This window comes from Hippocampus zosterae, chromosome 7 (assembly GCF_025434085.1).
Source record: "Hippocampus zosterae strain Florida chromosome 7, ASM2543408v3, whole genome shotgun sequence".
In the NCBI taxonomy this organism is placed as follows: domain Eukaryota; kingdom Metazoa; phylum Chordata; class Actinopteri; order Syngnathiformes; family Syngnathidae; genus Hippocampus; species Hippocampus zosterae.
Window position 1 is genome coordinate 18429618 of NC_067457.1, and position 18177 is coordinate 18447794.

Below are 18177 nucleotides of genomic sequence, written 5' to 3' on the forward strand. Positions count from 1 at the left end.
CAAAAATTGGGTTCACACGCTTTATTGGAACAATTGCACACACCCACGCACGTCTCAAGGGGGCAAACGCATTAAAGATACATTGCATGAAGAACATCAGAAGAGGCCTAGGATGACACTAACACAGGCTCAAGAGAAACCGTGAAGAAGGTGGTGATCGGCAGGCTGGCTCTCGGCGGTAAATAACAACAGAAATCAGATTTACTTCATTGGAAAATCTGGGGAGTACAACTGGAGTCCATCTCTGTGCCTCTGTGTACAATGTCTACTAATGTACCTGTGATTACAGGACACCAGAACTTATTTCCTGGACCAAAAATGTGCATACTGTACTCCCCCTGTACAGACTTTATTCTGCCGTTTGCATCTGCATATGGTTAATCTATGCTAAATTGAAAGTTATGTGAACGGCTTGTGCTGGGAGAGGCAAGGCAACAACTAGGAAGACCACAGTTAAGAGATAAAGATAAACGAGGGTGTCATGTGACACTGCAACCAGGAAGCGCGTCAACTGCAGCACAGGGCCTTTTGTTGTGACAGTCACAAGATGGCAAAAGAGGGGGAGGAAAAAAAATCCTTTCTCTTACGGTGATGTAACCCAAAATACTCTCCTGATAAGCAAACACGTAACACGCTTTTTAGAATCGCAGTCAAAACACTTGAGGTTCACTTTGGATCGCCAATGGAAAAATCTCCACGCTTCGCCTCATCTCGGTGTGTGTGTGTGTGTTTTTTTTCTCACTCCTCCATCCTCCTCTCTGGCGTTTGCGCGTTGTAGCAAGGCGAGCGCAGAAAGTGGGTTAATGGTCACATTCGCCTCCCGGGAAGTCGGAAGTCGTGCCGTAACCGCTGCCGCGCGGTGGAAGGTTAACCGTAAACGGTGAATGATTATGATGGTTGCGCGTCGGCGTAGGTCACGTAAACCCTGTTTTGTTTATATGCAGCGGGACTGAAAGGGACAGGGTTCAACCAAGTGCAACAGAGCGCGCGCCTTTAGAAAGCAAAGCAACATTCAAGAACGCGGTGCATTTTTTTTCTTGTAATATGGCCCTCTGTATGTGTGTGTGTGTGTCCGTAGTGAGCCCCCCCCACCCCCACCCCAGGATCGCTGGCCGGCTTCCTCCCTCCTCCTCTTTCCTCGTCACTGCTGGCTGACCCCCATCTGCTGATGGTCGGGCCCCGGCTCGCCCTCCACGTCGGCGTGGTAGTGCTCAAACGTCTCGTCTTCTATGTCAGGGAGCCCCAGCAGCTAGCGAGGAGGAGATGGACAGGATTGAGTGGAAGCACACTTGGGAGCGTGCGCCGTGTACTGGTGTCAGTAGAGTCAATACAGAAAGAGGCTTTTTTATTAGTCGGGTAAGAGGTAGGAGTTGGTCACATACAGTATATGCGAGTCAGAAGTCAGTCTCGCGTCTTGAACTTGAAGTTTGGAGCACGTCCCAAGTTACTGTGGCAAAAGTACAGTCCATTCCACTCTCAACTTACCGTCTTAACCTAGCGCATGATCAACCCAGTGGCTACATAGCAAAGCAGAGACTTGCCGATTTTTTTATTTTGGCGGGGTGGTGATATGAATACTTTTGAAAATATATATATTTTTAAAAATCAATACAAATAGCAATACAAATAGCAGGGCAGCCCGGTAGTCCAGTGGTTAGCACGTCGGCTTCACACTGAGGTACTGGGTTCGATTCCAGCTCCGTCCTCCTAGTGTGGAATTTGCATGTTCTCCCCGGGCCTGCGTGGGTTTTCTGCGGGTGCTCCGATTTCCTCCCACATTCCAAAAACATGCGTGGCAGGCTGATTGAACACTCTAAATTGTCCCTCGGTGTGAGTGAGTGCGAATGGTTGTTCGTTTCTGTGTGCCCTGCGATTGGCTGGCAACTGATTCAGGGTGTCCCCCGCCTACTGCCCGGAGACGGCTGGGATGGGTTCCAGCAACCCCCGCGACCCTAGTGAGGATCAAGCGGTTCGGAAGATGAATGAATGAATACAAATAGCAAATGCATTTATTACCAACCTTTTCATACTTTTTTTTTCAATCATTTGCAGCCAGCTGATACTCATTCAGCACATTAAACTCATCGTGACGCCATTCTATGAATAATTCAATCTTATCTATCTCTTTCTCAGTTTCGAGAGAGACACCAGAGCAGCATTCTGAGCTCACCGTGTGTGTGTGTGTGTGTTAAAATGTTTATCTTACAGGCCTGAAGGACGTGAAGACCTTTTGTAGCACCTCCAGCAGGGTCTTCTTGCCGCAGGATGAGATGTAATCCTGAGCCAGCTGTAAGAACGGTAGGCAATCCTCACTTTCGCTCCACACGTGCTGTAAACACACATCAAGTTCATTAGAAACATGATGGAAAATGAAAACAAAAATTTGGCCCGTGCCAATCGACTAAATAGCTGGGAGGCGCCGTTTAAATAAAACAACACAAAGGGGCCGCTTTGAATATGGTTCATTATGTTAAAGGTCGCCCAAAGTGTTTGGTTTTAGTCAGCCTCGCCACCTTTTATCGGACACACCCTCGTGTGGGAGCGGTGCAAATAGATGACTACAAGAAAAATGTTCGTGTCGCGGGGGCTCGGCGCTAAACCCTTGTGCCAACCGCGCTTGAGCAAGGCACCCGAAGCCTCGTTTGACTCACTCTCAAGAGCGAGAAGTGAAACATCGACAAGGTCAGGCGCCAGATCTGGTGACCTGCGTGACCTCTTTCAATGGGGGAGTGCGTTTTGTGTTGCAGCGCCCTCTAGTGCACTCTTTGCTAAGCTTTATTTAGCCAAGGCACTTGCTTTATAGAATGGGGGGGGGGGGGGGGGAAGCTCCTGGCTCACTCCTATCTTCTGCCATTTAGTGCAAGAGTATTTCATTGTTCTGCACGTCACCATCCGAGGTTGGCGGAGATAGATTAACCATACTTATGTAGTACATCAATAATCTATTCACAATTTGTTTTTAAATTGTGGGGAAACCTGTTATTGTGCAAAAGCCCTGTCAAAAAATAAGAGTATTGCTTAGGTCCGCTATATACATACTGTAATGCCTTTGCGTGTGGGAAAGGGGAGCCACAGACTGACGCGCTTTTCAGCCATTTCTTATTTGTTTTATTTACTGAACACTGGATGAAATACAGCACCTAAGAAGGAGCTGCTGTTGGCCACAGCTCACGCCCAGACTTTCACATGTAACCCCCCCCCCCCCCCCCCCCCCCCCCGAGGTCACATGGAAAAACAATGTGGATCAACGTGCGGCACGTGGGCCATATAACGGCCCCTAGAGGGGTTTCGATGTGGCCCGCCATTGCAATTCCAAATACAATTAAATCCAATATATGACCCCACAAATGCTTATCATTTAAAATAATGAACATTGCTGCATCATATTTTTTTCACGAGTGTCGTATGGGCTCTCGGAGGATTTTCAGCGCGTGGTTTTAAATTGAGTGGGAGTGCTCGGTGCTCCGAAGTCCCGAAGAGAGACAGTTATTGCAGCTGATGTGCGTGTGCGAGTAAGCCTGCGTAGGCTTGCGGCGACTGGCCTGCGTTCTATTCGAATGTGGCGTTACACTGCAAACTAGAGCAGGAGATAAAAGACGACTTACGTGAGAGATGGGCTGCATGAAGGCAAATCACAAAATCTCTTTGTATCGTCGTCGCTTGCTATATACTGTCAGTCACAACGTTAGGTACTCCTGAACGTGTCATCACAGTGAGTAATATTCGGTTTGTAAAAGAATAGCGCATTTGATAGGGAGACCAAGTAAGGTTCACCACCAATGTAACGGCATGATTATGAAAACAGCATGTTTATTGTCATTCCAATTGTCTCTTTGTGGGCCTCAGCATGTCTGAAAACTTCAGCCTCAAAGCGCGTGTATCCTTGGGTGGGTGGACGTATCGATCATAACAAGGATGGAGGGGAAAAGTCTCAAGGATAGAGCAGAAACGGCACTCGGTGTGATGCAATCCAGTTACGCAACGACAATCAGAGACAAAAAATAGAAGAAGAAGAAATTGAAACAGAGTTTTATTTAATCAATCTTTAAAATCAAACCAAAAAAAAAGGAATTTGGTATGCCAGCATTTTCTTATTTTTTTTCAATTTGTAATTTTTCAGAAAAAAATTATTCCCTTATTTATTTAACTTGGCTTCAGCTTGTTTTTCAAATACTAATAAATTAGGGAAAAAAATCTGAGTTTAAAGCTGTGACTCCCTCAAATAATTCGATTTGACACTTTTCTCAATTTGCCTTTTGCCCCCAGAAGAATGTGAACATCATCATCAAATTTCCGCAAGTAATTTAGCTCTGTTGGAGGGCCGAAATATGAAGAAATGGCAATAATATCCATGAAAAAAAAGACCATATTTTTAACACAGCTTTTGTGTCGCATCTGATTTGGGTGTACCTAATGTTGCGTCCTCTAGGCCAACTGTGCATTTCTTGAACTGTTTCCAAGTAACTTAACTTTCCAAAAGGGACACAAAATGGATGTTCCGTCATATCATCACAACGCTATGTTGCCACACCAGGCTTCTTTCTCTTGTCTACATCGAGGCCCGTACATGTAACGGCGACCGCTGTGTCATTGTGTCATCGAGTGAAGAGGGCCTCATGGGTCATCTCCATCTGGCCTCTGTCATTAAAGCTGGGGCGGGTTGAGGGGGGAGGGGCAGTCGGAAGGCAACAACAACAAGCAGCACTGATGTGAGGATGACGATGAAAACGATATGTGTTCTTCTGAAAGCAATCTGTTGGGTTTTGGCCAATAGAGGGCGCTCGTGTGCCACCACTCACCCACATGAACTTGAATAAGACGGGAACAATTTCAATAACAATGAAATAATACTCTTTCGAAACATCAGTGTCTCTTTTTAAACGAGCAGGTTGAATGCGTGTACCCATAGACTCTAGTTCAAATTGTGTAAAAGATACGGCCATGGTGGGGCGCACGGCTCGCGCTAAATGCTAAATACCGCTAGATTTAGATACGACCACCCTCTCACCTTGGAGGTAGGGACGATCAAAAAGGAAGAACAATTCAATCATTCGGTTCATTAAATTAATTTAATAGGACCGCCACGGACGGCACCAAAAGATGCCGTCCCACCGGACATCTGCCCGCTGTCCCCGACAGGCCAATCCAGCCCTGCTTCAGGCCACACCTTTTGAAAGGAGAATATAGTTAATGAGGAATAAAATTCATCTGTGTTATCTGATTGCTGGCTTATTTGCTCCCTGGATGCATTTTTTTTTCAACCCATGAGGGCTTGTGAAAAGTGCATCTTGGTTTACATGACCTCCCTCCCATCTGAGGCTGTCGTCACGTCCCGTCGGTTATCAAGTGCGGCTTATGGACAGGCCAAACTATGGGATTTGGAGAAGATCGCTTCGAGATGCAAAATGGAGGAAGACAAATGAAGTCATACCAATGAAGTCCTTAATCACAGCCATTTTAGAGAGGAGAAGCTCCCTTGTGACGGAACGTGGACCCGAATAACCCGACATGAATAATCAACAGTCCAAAGACAATACACCGAATCTTTTTCCAGGACTTGGTTGAGCTACAAGGCTCGGCTAACTGCATGTAGCGAGGCCTAAGGCTTTATTCAGCTTCCCCCTGCCTCCTTGAGCCAGCATCGAAAAAGGCCCGCCTGACGGATTTGTATAATAAATCCAGGAGCCGCCACTGTTTGTGAGTTGCCTTTTCTGCCCAGCATCAACCTCGCGGATGATGGTGCAAACCTGCGTTGTTGCACGATTGCATCATATGACACTGCAGCGACCAGAATGTGACATGTTATGCATCAGAATCCAACCAGGGGGACTTGATATTTGAGTCTGGGAACGGGTGGTGGTGCATGACATCATCCGTTCCTTCCTCCGAGTCCACGAGGGACCCCGCCTATGCTCGAACGCTCACACGCACACATGCATGTCCCGTGTCGATATGAAGAGAGGGGAGAGGCCGACTCACAAAAGTGTCGGTTCCGCCGGGACACAGCACGTAGAAGGAGACGCCGGGCTCCGCGTAGAAGTCCAGCCGCCTCTCATCGTCCTCCTCGGCGAAGATGAGCTCGAACGGGTTCCCCGAGCACCACTTCTCGGCCGCCTCCACCAGATGCTTGAACTCCATCCTCGGTTAGCCCCCTCTCGCTGCCTCCCTTCCGCCGCCGCCTCCTTCCGACGCTCAAAGGTGCTCCTCGATGCGGATGTGGAAGAGAGACAAAGAGGAGGCGAGCGGGTGGTCGCATCGGCTGCGCCTCTTTAAAAAGAAGGAGTCAGTAGGAAGAGAGCGCCATTCCGCTCCGTTGTGGAAGCAATCCGGCGGGCGAGTGAGTGAGTGAGTGCATGATGTACACGCACAAGGGGACGCTTGAAAAAAAAAAATAAAACGCGATGACGAACGTTGATCCAAGCCGGCGTCCATGTTGCGGCGTTCTGCAAATTTTTCCTCGTTTTTCTTCATATTTGAGCAACGGTAATCTTTAATAAATTTGCAAATGGCAAAATACACTACAGGTGTCCCACGTGGCACCGCATTCTTCATAAATATGCCGACTGGACACTTAATTAGGTACCGTTTCTTGCGTACGGCGCAACGTTGTCTATACACTATATAGTGTGTGTATATTTTTAAATAAATCTACTGTAATGTGTGTGTTAATTGTTCAAATAAACCAATAATAAAAACAGCACGTCGTTTGGTAGCCTACACTTGCATCGTAATAAAGTTATCAACTTCATCTGTACAATAATTGTATTTCTTTTAAATATTGAAAAAAGACATTAGCTAGACTTGCTTCATCTTGTTAGTTTGCTTTATTTGTAATATATATATTTTAATTTAAAATTACATTTTAAAAAATCGTTCGTGACGCAATGCTTTACGATAATATACTTTCTAATGTGTAATTACGTTTTACATTACCGTTAGTCCTTTTTTAGGGCGGCACAAAACTAATTTGCTCTTCCTGGATCATCTTCAGACTTTGGGATTTGTAATAGAATTTAGTTGGGGTACTTGAATCATCTCTTTTTTTTAATGTAACTTATTTCATGCTTGGATTTGTATTTGAAACAAAAATTCTTACAGATACAACAAATAATTAAAAGCAACAACATAGATGTCAACCCCATCGTCTTTCTATTTCTGCATTGCACTTTTAATAATCGCCACTAGAGAGCGTGCAACACTAGGTCTCGAAACTTGTGTGATTGGCGGTGGATCAAGTTTCACGTGAAGCTGCGCTAAAACCGGAAACATAGTCGAGCGCGTGGGTAAAATAATATATATGATATATAAATTACATCAATGTACTTTTATTTTGAAGATAAACCCTGGATAAATGAATTATGCCCGTCATAACTCATCTAACTTTACTCTTCCCCCAGCCCCTTCTGTCGACTTCGGTCTCCGAGGTTGCGATCCTCGGCAGTGTGTAGGCTGGCTCCCCCGCGACCAGGCCGGCGTTCAGGGACCCCCCCTCTAGCATCCCGAAGACCTTGAAGGGCCTGAAGCACGCCATGTGGCCCCGCGCGTTCGGAGGGTGAAGAGTGAGGGGCTTCATCACCAGCCCACACAACCCTGCGTCGAACCGGGGTGGGGGGGTCTCGCTTTGTGTGAGGTGCGGACAGTCCCAGTGGCAATGGAGCCTTCGCAAAATGGGATTGAAAATGAGGAGGACTGCCAAGGTGCCGACGAGGAAGAGGAGGTTGACCCAAGAATCAAGGTGAGATGATGTATGGGTCCTGATGGAAAACTGACTTTTACAGATTAAGTGTCAAATTAAACAACCAAGTCATCCTTTTTTATGCTTGCTATTTAATCTCCTTTTTTTTTGCCAAATTGGGACATAAAAGTGTGGTTTATTTAGATTAAACCACCTGCATGCCAAGTTTCCCAATGACTTGAAAGCTAGGCTTGGAGAAGATCCCATTGACAGCCGATTGAGGATTTATTCCAAATGATTGATCACCAGCTTTGAATTTACACACTCTTTCTCCACTGTCGTAAGAAATTACGTGCACTCATACAACGACTGCGTCTTACTAGTAAACATTTTCCACTTCTGTCTTCTGCTACTATCGGGCATTTCTGCACACTAGTCGCAGAAAGGCTCTGCTCCAGAAACTACTTTTAACCTCGATCCAACACGTGTTTGTCCCCATCCGTGTTTACTGCAAACAGGGAGAGCTGGAGAAGTTAAACCAGTCCACAGATGACATCAACCGCTGGGAGAGTGAGCTGGAGGTAATGAACAGAAGCCTTCTTTCTCCGCAGTCACGGCACAGTTTTCCACCCTTGCCTAAACGCGTTTACAGATCCTCCCTACAAGGGACAGCGATGAGTCTTCTCATTTGGCTTCGTGGTTTTGAAAATGGCCTAGCAACGTGAACTGTACCCCAAAATAGTTCCTCTGCGAATGCCTTGCAAAGATGAGTGTGGAAAAATTCTGGGCTCCTACTAGCAAGTATCAAATTCCTTGTTAAAAATAAGACTTTGCTGTGTGAATAAGTGCTAAGAGAGCAATGCTCACTTCGCAACAAGCAGCAGTTTGGCAGAGAGTGAACAATTCTTCCCCCCAAAAAATCCTGCAAGCTGGTTATTGAACATCCCAGATCGAAGTTTACTGTCAAACTGAATACACGGCAAAATGTCGTTGTCTTTAAAATAACCATAAAGCTTTGCGTTGGACAAATCCGTTTAGTTCAATGCTAATAGGCTATGCAAAACATCCAGATGGGCTAACGAATGGCATCGGTGGTGCAGTGTTGTCATACTTGCAGCACACCTGGTGAAGCGTAGCGTTATATGTAAAGAGATGATATAACAATACTTATAGGCATGTATTCTTTATCCTCTGCACAGAACAGCCAATTTTATTTCATCTTAGTAAAGAGGTTTGACGGCACTACTTTTTTTTACTTTTTTTAATGGCTCAGTTAACTGGCAACATGCCAGGAGCGTGAACACCACAAACTGCATATTAATCATGAGCCAACTGTCAGTAATAAGCTTTAATTATCTTCGTAAAGGAAGAATATTCAGCACCTCTTTTGCATTGGATCCTATCAGCCTGTGCAAATAATGATGCACTGCGTGTCCTTACTGTGACTCTGTTCTATTTGGGACACTGTTGGGAATTCCAAGTCCTGGCCGTGTTTCCCATTAACTTCCCTGAACCTTCCTGTCAAAACAAACCAAAGACCCAAAATGGATGCCATGCATTTTGACTTTCCGGGGCCATTCTTCTCTTCAGTTGTGTGGCAGGACAGAATTACTCCCTGGCAAAACAGTCCGGAGATTGCGGTTTTCCGATTCTAGCTCTACTCACTTACACCATGCAGTAAATTCTGTGTAGCAGAATTTTTTTTAACCATTCAAATTCCAGTTGTACAGTGCACAGGTTGGGAAAACAACCTCAAAGAAGATATTTGGATTCCAAATACAGTCGTCCATGTTACATGGGTTCCTGATCGTGTTGATACTTTATGATCCGCTCTGTTTAATCGATACATCAATCACAAAATCAATTATTCACAGATTTTCACTATTATATAATAGTGGAGGGGGTGGGGGCGGGCTTCACCTATTTTGGATGGATTTAAAAAGCTGAAGTTGAAAATGACAAAATTAGGCAAAAATTCCCCACAACACAGGAAGTTTCATCACGGATCACTGGGGTCGGGCCGAAACCTCCTCTGTCACAATTTGGTACATTTTAAATGTTTTCATCAATCTATTTCTCCTTTTGTACTAATTATTGACTCATCGAAAGTGTTGTGAACAAATGTGGCATTTGCCGATGTCAGCTATATTTTGCATTCACGCAGTTAAAATTGATAAAAAATAAAAATAAAATATTAAGCCATGGCACACAGTGCATAAAACCGGCGGCGCTAAATCCGTGTCAGGAAGTGCTGTGATGTCATAGGGAAGCACACTTCCTGTGACCACTTTTCCGCCCTTTACTTTTCCGAGCAGGATGCGGGTGCCGCCGCCGTTCATTTTCACAAGTGATGCATTTTTTTTGGGGGGGGGGGGCGGGGGGGGACTCCCAACACATCTTGCTGGCTGGTTCTTCACCATGCAGCCAAATTGCCCCGTACGCGTGCTTTCGATGGCCTGGTGATGACTTCAATTATGAGAACCGCTTTGTCAGCAGAATTGCACACAAAGTGTTCGGAAACAAGACGCATATTGTGCAGTCTTCTTCGATTTAGCGTATGGGATTCAGTTCAGTCCTTGAGGGGAGATTTGATTGAATTTGGTTTCGATTCAATCTAGTCTTATCAATTTCATTTTCAAAATGGTTTACAGTGGTCCCTTTGTTCAAATATATCGAAATAGGCCTAAAAATGGCGATACGGTGTATAAAATGGCCGAAATGAACACACTGGTGTAAAATGTATATGTTATGCCACTAGGAAGAGCTGCAAAGAATTTTTTTTCTGTCACATTTAATTTAATATGTAATACAGAGTCTAGATTCAGTTACGACTAAGCGCCTGCTGCTCCACATCGAACTCCCTCCAAGGGTCGCTTTGAACCACAAACACACTTGGCCTCGTGACAGCGCTCAGAGGGATTTAGGACTCATTCTGACTCATCCTCGCAGAATTTGGACTAATCTAAACACCGTACCAGACTCGCTCTTCCCAAACTTTTGCGTGCACGTGTGCGTATCCGCAGGAATTCCGCCAGCGCTTCCGCGCCGTGCTCGTGGAAGCCACCGTCAAGCTGGACGAGCAGGTGAAAAAGATTGGACGGGCGGTCGACGACTCCAAACCTTATTGGGAGGCCCGCAAAGTGGCCAGACAGGTACACACACACACGCACACACACACACACACACACACACACACACACACACACACACACACACACTGAATGAGGGTGAGTTAGAAAATGTAAGGCTTATTCGAGGATTAACAGGGAGACGCTTGAAAGGGCTCAGCTCATATCTACTTAAAGGCGCGTGCACGTGACGTCTATTTTAAAACTCCCTCTGTATGCTAAACAGCTGTCATCCGCGCGCGCGCGCCTCCGCGTTTTATAGTTGATCATTCCTAGAAGAGGTCAAAGCAAGCTGCGGTTCCAGTGAGTTGAGGTGTCACACATCAAAAGTGTGTATCTTTGCCGTGCCGTCAAAACATAAATAGATGATGTGTGTCTGTGCTTGCGTGCATGTGTGTGTGTGTTTAGATGCACGTGCACAAGATAAAAAACTACCGGTCAGTGGTTGCTGCACTTGAAAGGTGCATTGCCGGAGGTTTTTGCATTGGGATGGGACCAAAATGCACATGTAGGGGATGAGAATATGTGTGTGTGTGCGTGCGTGTGTGTGCTGCATCTGAACTACGATCCAAAGCAGATGAAGGCCTCAGGGTTAAACTGACACATTGTCCCATCATGATTTATTGACGGGATCTTTTAATATTTAAGACATGACCCACTTCCAAAAGGATCCAAACGCCTCCCCGCCAGTGTCACACTCGTGGACTTAATTTCCCCGCCCCGCCCCCCCCCTCCCTCCTGAGAGCCAGCTGCAAGCCCCTTCCTGCACTCTCTTACATTCCAACAAATTTGGGAAGGGGGGAGTAGCAATGTTGAAATTTGCTTCAGCTTTCCTCTCTTTTGTCATCCGCAACACTGCCTGTCTTGTCTGTTGCATGGCCTCTCCTGTGTGTCTGTGTGTGTGTGTGTGTGGGGGGGGGGGTGTCACCTACTTTCCCAATTACTAAATTTGTTTGACTATAATGCAGCCGTCTCATGCAAAGCTGTCTGACATATTATTTACAAATAGTAACTGGTTAAGGATCAGAAGTGGGTGGAGTCATATCTGATTTTTAATTTTTTTTTAATGGTGCATGAATGTCAAATAGACAAAAATATAGAATAGCAAAATGCAAATTTATTAATTTTTTTAAAAATATATATACCAACTAAGTATAAGCAGGCAAATTCTGTGCTCGATATATGCAGTTCCTCACCAAATGCTGCGTTTTTTTTTCTTTCTTAAATGTAGTATTGCCCCGCCAGATTTCGTAGCTTTCTAACCTGCGGGATTTTATATGTAATACAGAGCGGTGATTGTCTTGCAGTGGCAATGTGTATTAAATGGCATTCAGATAGATGACACAAGCTGTATAAATCATGTCAATGTCATGTATTCTGTTGGAGTAATTTCCTAATGTCATCCACGAATGATGACCTCATTGACCCCTTGATTCCTGCCTGGCAACAAGTGATGTCTCATGGGCGTAAAAAAAAAAAATTCTGTTAGCTGTTGCGAGGTTGTGTTTCATTGTACCGATTACTTTTTTTTTGTCTTTGAGATTTATTATTGTTGTCACAAGAAATAATATTTGCTTTTGGAAAGGCTGACTTGACATCTGTAGTGTATTTAACTCTTAACTCGGCATGGGAAAGGAAATGCGCTGTTTTTATTTGTCGAGGATGTCTCGTGAGCTGCTAGCATTTATTATTAGGGGTTTTTTTTGTTTTTTTTACCTCCCCCTGACAAAACAAGTGAGTGATTATTCTCACAGCATTAATTATCTTGCCAGGGTGGAACCTGGGAAGTGGATCATCACACGCAGCCCTGCAATCCATCAATTTGTAATACACGCAAAGATTGCACACAAAGCGTTATCTTCACACTCCTTTAGTCCGTCGCTTGGCTTTGGATATCGTGACGGTTTCAAGACAGGTGGCGTCACCTTTGTTCTTGCTGACGTCATTGCTGGGCGCGCTATCTTCAGTGGGGGTGACCCCGACTGGTGGTGGAGACACAGGGCGATTGGGGAGGGGGGCGGTGGGGTGCAAAAGCAACAAATCTTCCACAGCTTGAAAAACTCCCACTGACTTTGTTGCAAGCAGTCAAGGGAGTTTATTTTGATTGAAGCTTTTTTTTTTTCATAACGTATGAAATGTTATGTACAATGAATTGCTGTTATTTTATAACCAGGAGCCATTTAACATGACTTTAATTGACTTCTTTATTTTTTTTATGTTTTTATTTCTTTTCATTAAATCATGTCTTCTTGTCTTTTACCCTTTTTAAATCATTATTTGAATGACAACGAATCCAAAAAAAAATGCTGCCATAAGTGATGTTTCTGACGCATTTTGGCACAAAAACTAAATTAAAGGAAAGTTTTTTCTACCTGGTACAATAGAACTGCACAGAATCATCATGATTTTTTTTTCTTACTCGGGCAACTAGAGAGGGCCAAAATATTGGAAACAGTTCATGATGCAGATTTTTGGACACAGCTGTGTGGGGGCTCTGTGGCATGATGGGAATAACGGTCTCATTGACAGCGATGCGTGCGTTGGAGGAGCCCAGCGACAGTTACAAAAAGTGCTCTTTGTGCCTTTTCGTGGGCACGTGCAAAATTCCCACCAGAAATCAATTTTTTTTTCTACTGACCACATACACGATCATGCAACATGTCCACTTGTCCTCCTTTAGGCCCAGGTGGAAGCCCAGAAGGCCACCCAGGAGTTCCAGCGGGCGGTGGAGATCCTGCGGGCCGCCAAGGAGACCATCGCCCTGGCCGAGGAGCGGCTGCTCGAGGAGGACAGCCGCCAGTTTGACTCGGCCTGGCAGGAAATGCTCAACCATGCCACACAGAGGGTGGGTGCCGTGCCAAAGCGTGAGCGTCACATGTGCGCTAGCCTGCCTCTCGCCACGCTTCCCTGTTTCTTTGTTGGTCGAATGAACCCGTTATATCCGCCCACCCATTCATCCGACTTCCATGACTGGTCATTTTTTTGAAGTGACTGTCACAATATCAACAACAACAACAACAAAAATACCAACGGGTGGGCTCAAAACTTAAACCTCACATATGATTGGACACGTGATTTTCTCTGACAGTGAGAAATAGTTTTAACAGGAAGACTAAATGTTTCTATCGTGTGAATGTGAGTACAGCCGTACCTCGGTTTTCAACCATAATCCGTTCCAGAAGGCTGTTTGAAAACCGAAACCACGTTATTTTAAAAAAATATACAGTACATATTTATTGAACACAGCTGCTCACAATAGAACGCTACCCGAGGAAGCGTCCCTTCCTCGTGTAAGGAAGGCGAGAGGAGTCAAGTGGCTCAGTTTGGTCGAGAACCGATTTTCGGTTGTTATCCGAGGCATTAAAAAAAACTCTCATTTTTTTTGGTCCAAAAACGATTTGGTTGAGAACAGAGACGTTGAAAACCGAGGTTTGACTGTATAAATAAGTTCTTTGTCTATATCAGGGGTGTCAAACTCATTTTTTTTTCACGGGCCAGATTTTAGTTGCATTTTCCCTTGAGGGCCGTAATTACTGAAACTATATAAAGAAATCAAGAATAACGGTTTATTCACCTATTGTTTAAATTCCTGAAACAAGGGCTTTGTTAACAAGAAAAATGCTTACAGTATCACTCGTATTTATTACAAATGAGAATTTTAAATTTTGGTCGAGATTTTAGCGACATCTTTGATTTGCTTTCGCCAGCCACATAAAATGATGTGGCGGGCCAGATCCGGCCCCCGGGCCTTGAGTTTGACGCCTGTGGTCTATAGGTAGACTCCCACCCCCTTCCCCAGTTCCCTGCCCCCTCCACTGTCCACCACCACCTTCTATGGGATACGTTCCAGCAGGTCACGAGTGATAAACCAGACGGACGCGTCGCCGTCACATCTGCGTTTGCGCAGGTAATGGAGGCCGAGCAGAGCCGAACACGCAGCGAGGCCGAGCACAAATCGACTGCTGCCAACTACACGTCCTGCGTCGGCCACATGAAGCAACTGGAGAAGAAGCTCAAACGCTCCATCACCAAATCAAAGTGGGCCCCCCTCCTTCCCTTCAAACAGAACTCGGGTGTAGCCTTCGTTTACGTGCTTAGTGAGGAAAAGCAATGTTGATGGAATCCAGATGTTTCTCTTCTTGCTTCTTGTTGGGGTGTAACTCCCTTTCGTAAGAGCCCAAGAATGCGAGTGGTCAGATTGGAGTGTGTCCGTGTTTTTTTTTCCCCTCCCACCCACCCCCATCTCATTCTTTGCCCGTTTTTGTCTCCCCCTGCAGGCCGTATTTCGAACTGAAAGCAAAGTATTATCTCCAGCTTGAGGTGCGTGCGCTGCGACACACAACAGTCTGTTCAGTGTTTGCTTTTGTATGATGCAAATTGTGTTTGCGTTCTCGCTGCCGTTTAATTTGTAATTGACTCGCTCGTGGGCGAAGCGGGTTCTTGAGCCCGGCGCGTGGAGCATTTACATCATCAAGTATCACCTAATAGCGCTTAATGTAGCTTAACCGTTGTTTTTACTCTTCAAACGGTTTCAAGAACATGCATTTAATATTATTTTAATAACGGATTATTCCGTTCATTATTTGGTCCGTTCATTGCTGAATCGGATTAAAAAAATATATATATGATTCATTGATGCCTTATTTATTTTTGTGAAATGAATGTGGCGATGAAATTAAAATACAGTTGAAAAGTCAAGCAGATATAACAAAACGTTCATTCCAACTAAAAAGTTGGGAGGAAACGACTGGACAATCATTCAACGTGTCGCTACGAATTGCGGTTTAAATATTCACCTTTCGTCAAAACGGCCCTGCGTTGATGAACTTTGCTCATCGCATCGTGTCGTTTGCCACCTCCCGTTGAGGTTCACAGTTAAACCGAGACTTCCGTCCTCATCGCAATGCGCAATCCACCAAACAGCCTGACGGAAATGAACGTCAATGTTACAGCACTGATACATTTTCAAACAAGCGCCACTTGAACACACGTGGAGCAGCAACGCGTACAAATACAAGTACCGGTACATAAATATTCAGCCATGTCATTGGAGAACTGCGACATGGCCAGGTAATAACATTCATGCAAATTTTCCATGAATTGCTTTCAGCAACTGAAGCGTCAGGTGGACGAGCGGCAGGCCAAGCTGCTGGTGGCGAAAGCCGAGTACCGCGCCGCCCTTCGCAGCCTGGAGAACATCTCAGAGGAAATCCATGCCCAGCGCCGCTCCGTCGGAACTCGAGGACGGGGTGTCGGCGCCGAGCTCGACGCCGAGGACGGCGAGGACTTCGCCGTGGATTGCCACGGCCTGTCAAGTGAGCGCACGCCCCTTCGTGTTCACTAGCGGAAAGAGTCATCCAAAAAATAAATGCTTATGCTTTTGTTCCTTCACGTGCGTGTTTCACGCGCATGCAGTGGTGTCGTTGTGCATCGACGACGACTCGGAGGAAGACGCTCAATCCGCACCATTCAGTCCGTCCGCCTCCGCCACCCTCGACGTGCCCTCGCCTCCATCCCCGACCTCCTTGCTGCACATCCCCTCCTCCCCCTCCTCCCCATCCTCGTCTTCCTCCTCCTTCCCCGGTGCCCTGGAGGTAAGCGGCCCGTTCTGCTCTCACGACTCAGACTCGCCGTGTGGTTCTGCCCACGGCTCGCCTCTGCTGGGCCCTCGGAGCCAGTGCAGCGGAGCCTCCTCTCCGGACTGTGACCAGGAGAGAGGTGTGTGTGTGTGTGTGTGTATGTGCATTTGCTAAAGTGCGTCTATGTGTCTACCTGCGTAATATACGCCGTCGTTTATAATTGGAGGCTAAGAAATGGCATCTCCACAATTTAAAAAAAGTATCGATTTGAATTAAAATTCCAAATTCTAATTTTCAAATACTCAACTCAACTTGATTGATAAAGGGCAACCATTGCTGCTTACAAAGTCCTGTCGATGGAACAAAAAAATCAGTCAGTACTTGGATGATAACTATTCTTTGAAGGATTTTGGCGGCAGTTTGTTCTGTGATAAAATCGCAAAAGTACTTTTTAAAATGTACCATTTTTATGGCGTTAAAATGCACCTTTTTAAAGCTTCTAAAGTGGGCCTTTTTTTTTGTAATTTACAGGCATTAAATATAACTGTCATCATAACATTTATAAAATTTCAAAAAATATTTTGCAGTGGGATTTTTGTAAAATATTAAAAAATCATCTGAAGTGAGACCATTTCTAATGAAATATGATTTTGAAAATATTTTAAAGTGGGGCAATTTTGTCATTTCCTTTCAGGGCTTGAAACCAGCGAATGTAATCAAATATATTAAGAATATATTTTTAAGTTGCAATTTTTTTTCTTTTGGGATTCAAATTAGCTACAGTATATATAAGAAAATCTAATTTTCAAAAACATTCCCAAGTGAATCTTATTATTTTATTTTTTTTCACATTTACTATTGTACTGTTAAAATAATTGCAGTTCTTAATCTTTCACATGTGTGGATTCGGAATAGTCAGTTCCAAATAAGCAGCCTCCTGTTTTTTCCCCCCCGTCTCCTTTTTATCCGCAGGAGACCGAGCAGAAGGCGCTGAGGCCGCTTTGGAAGGCAACGCCAGCAGTCTTAACTTGACCATTGCGCACACCCAAGCGGACACCGACGTGGATGATAAAAAAGAGAAAGAATGTGTGAGCAATGAGCTCCCCTCACCGTCAAACATTGCCATACTAAACAGCGCCTAACCAGGACGACTCCAACCTCCATGAAAGGTGCCATAAACATCCGTGTCGCCATTTGAATCCGTAGTGATGTGCAGTGATGAAATCAACACTAGTCTGCCAAAGTCGGTGCTCATCTGAGGGCCACATCTCCCATGATCCACCTTCCTTCAAGACAGCTCATCTTGGAAGCCATCTTTGTGTTGTTCTACAATCACGTCATGTTCAAGACTGCAATAAAATATGTAAATAGTCTCAAAATGACACAATCAACCAAAAGAAAGGTGAGCATGAGTCCTCTTTAAATGTGATTGTATTTTTTGTAATATTCAAATAGCCCCCTGTAGTGCAGATTGCCCTATATTTATACTCTTCTATTCTTACATGATTTAGTGTTGTTCGTGTTTATCGCAAAATAACAAGCAATAAACGTGTGCTTCAGATGATATCGTTTTTACTCCACAGATGATTGCACGTTTTGGACATTGTTTTGTTTCTCTTCCATCTTAAACCAGGTTCATGTACGGCACGTGTTGACATCACAGCAAGAAAAAAACAAAAAATTACAATTCCGCAAATGACTGGGGTCATCGTAATAAATATTTGTTATTATTCAAATCGGTCATTTAATACAATATATCTATATTTTAATAAAAACATACACAATAATAAATTGA

General features: G+C 44.8%; 2 protein-coding genes across 3 annotated transcripts; one reads left to right on the forward strand and one right to left on the reverse strand.

Moving 5' to 3' along the window:
- Positions 1 to 6: 6 nt before the first annotated feature.
- mturn (maturin, neural progenitor differentiation regulator homolog (Xenopus)) lies at positions 7 to 6138 on the reverse strand. The gene is made up of 3 exons (XM_052070416.1): positions 5980 to 6138; positions 2207 to 2329; positions 7 to 1249 (listed from the first exon to the last, which is right to left on the reverse strand). Exons 1-3 carry the CDS (start codon positions 6136 to 6138, stop codon positions 1142 to 1144), a joined length of 390 nt encoding a protein of 129 aa, XP_051926376.1. The 3' UTR covers positions 7 to 1141.
- Positions 6139 to 7424: 1286 nt separating this feature from the next.
- Positions 7425 to 17946, forward strand: sh3bp5a (SH3-domain binding protein 5a (BTK-associated)). 2 transcript variants are annotated; one of them, XM_052070377.1, is made up of 9 exons: positions 7425 to 7735; positions 8194 to 8256; positions 10699 to 10827; positions 13484 to 13648; positions 14711 to 14841; positions 15081 to 15123; positions 15914 to 16118; positions 16219 to 16521; positions 17355 to 17946. In XM_052070377.1, the coding sequence occupies exons 1-9, from the start codon at positions 7652 to 7654 to the stop codon at positions 17522 to 17524; spliced, it is 1293 nt and encodes a 430-aa protein (XP_051926337.1). In that variant the 5' UTR covers positions 7425 to 7651; the 3' UTR covers positions 17525 to 17946. The 2 variants fall into 2 exon arrangements, with proteins under 2 accessions (XP_051926337.1, XP_051926338.1); XM_052070378.1 differs by having other exon boundaries at positions 16219 to 16397.
- Positions 17947 to 18177: the final 231 nt, after the last annotated feature.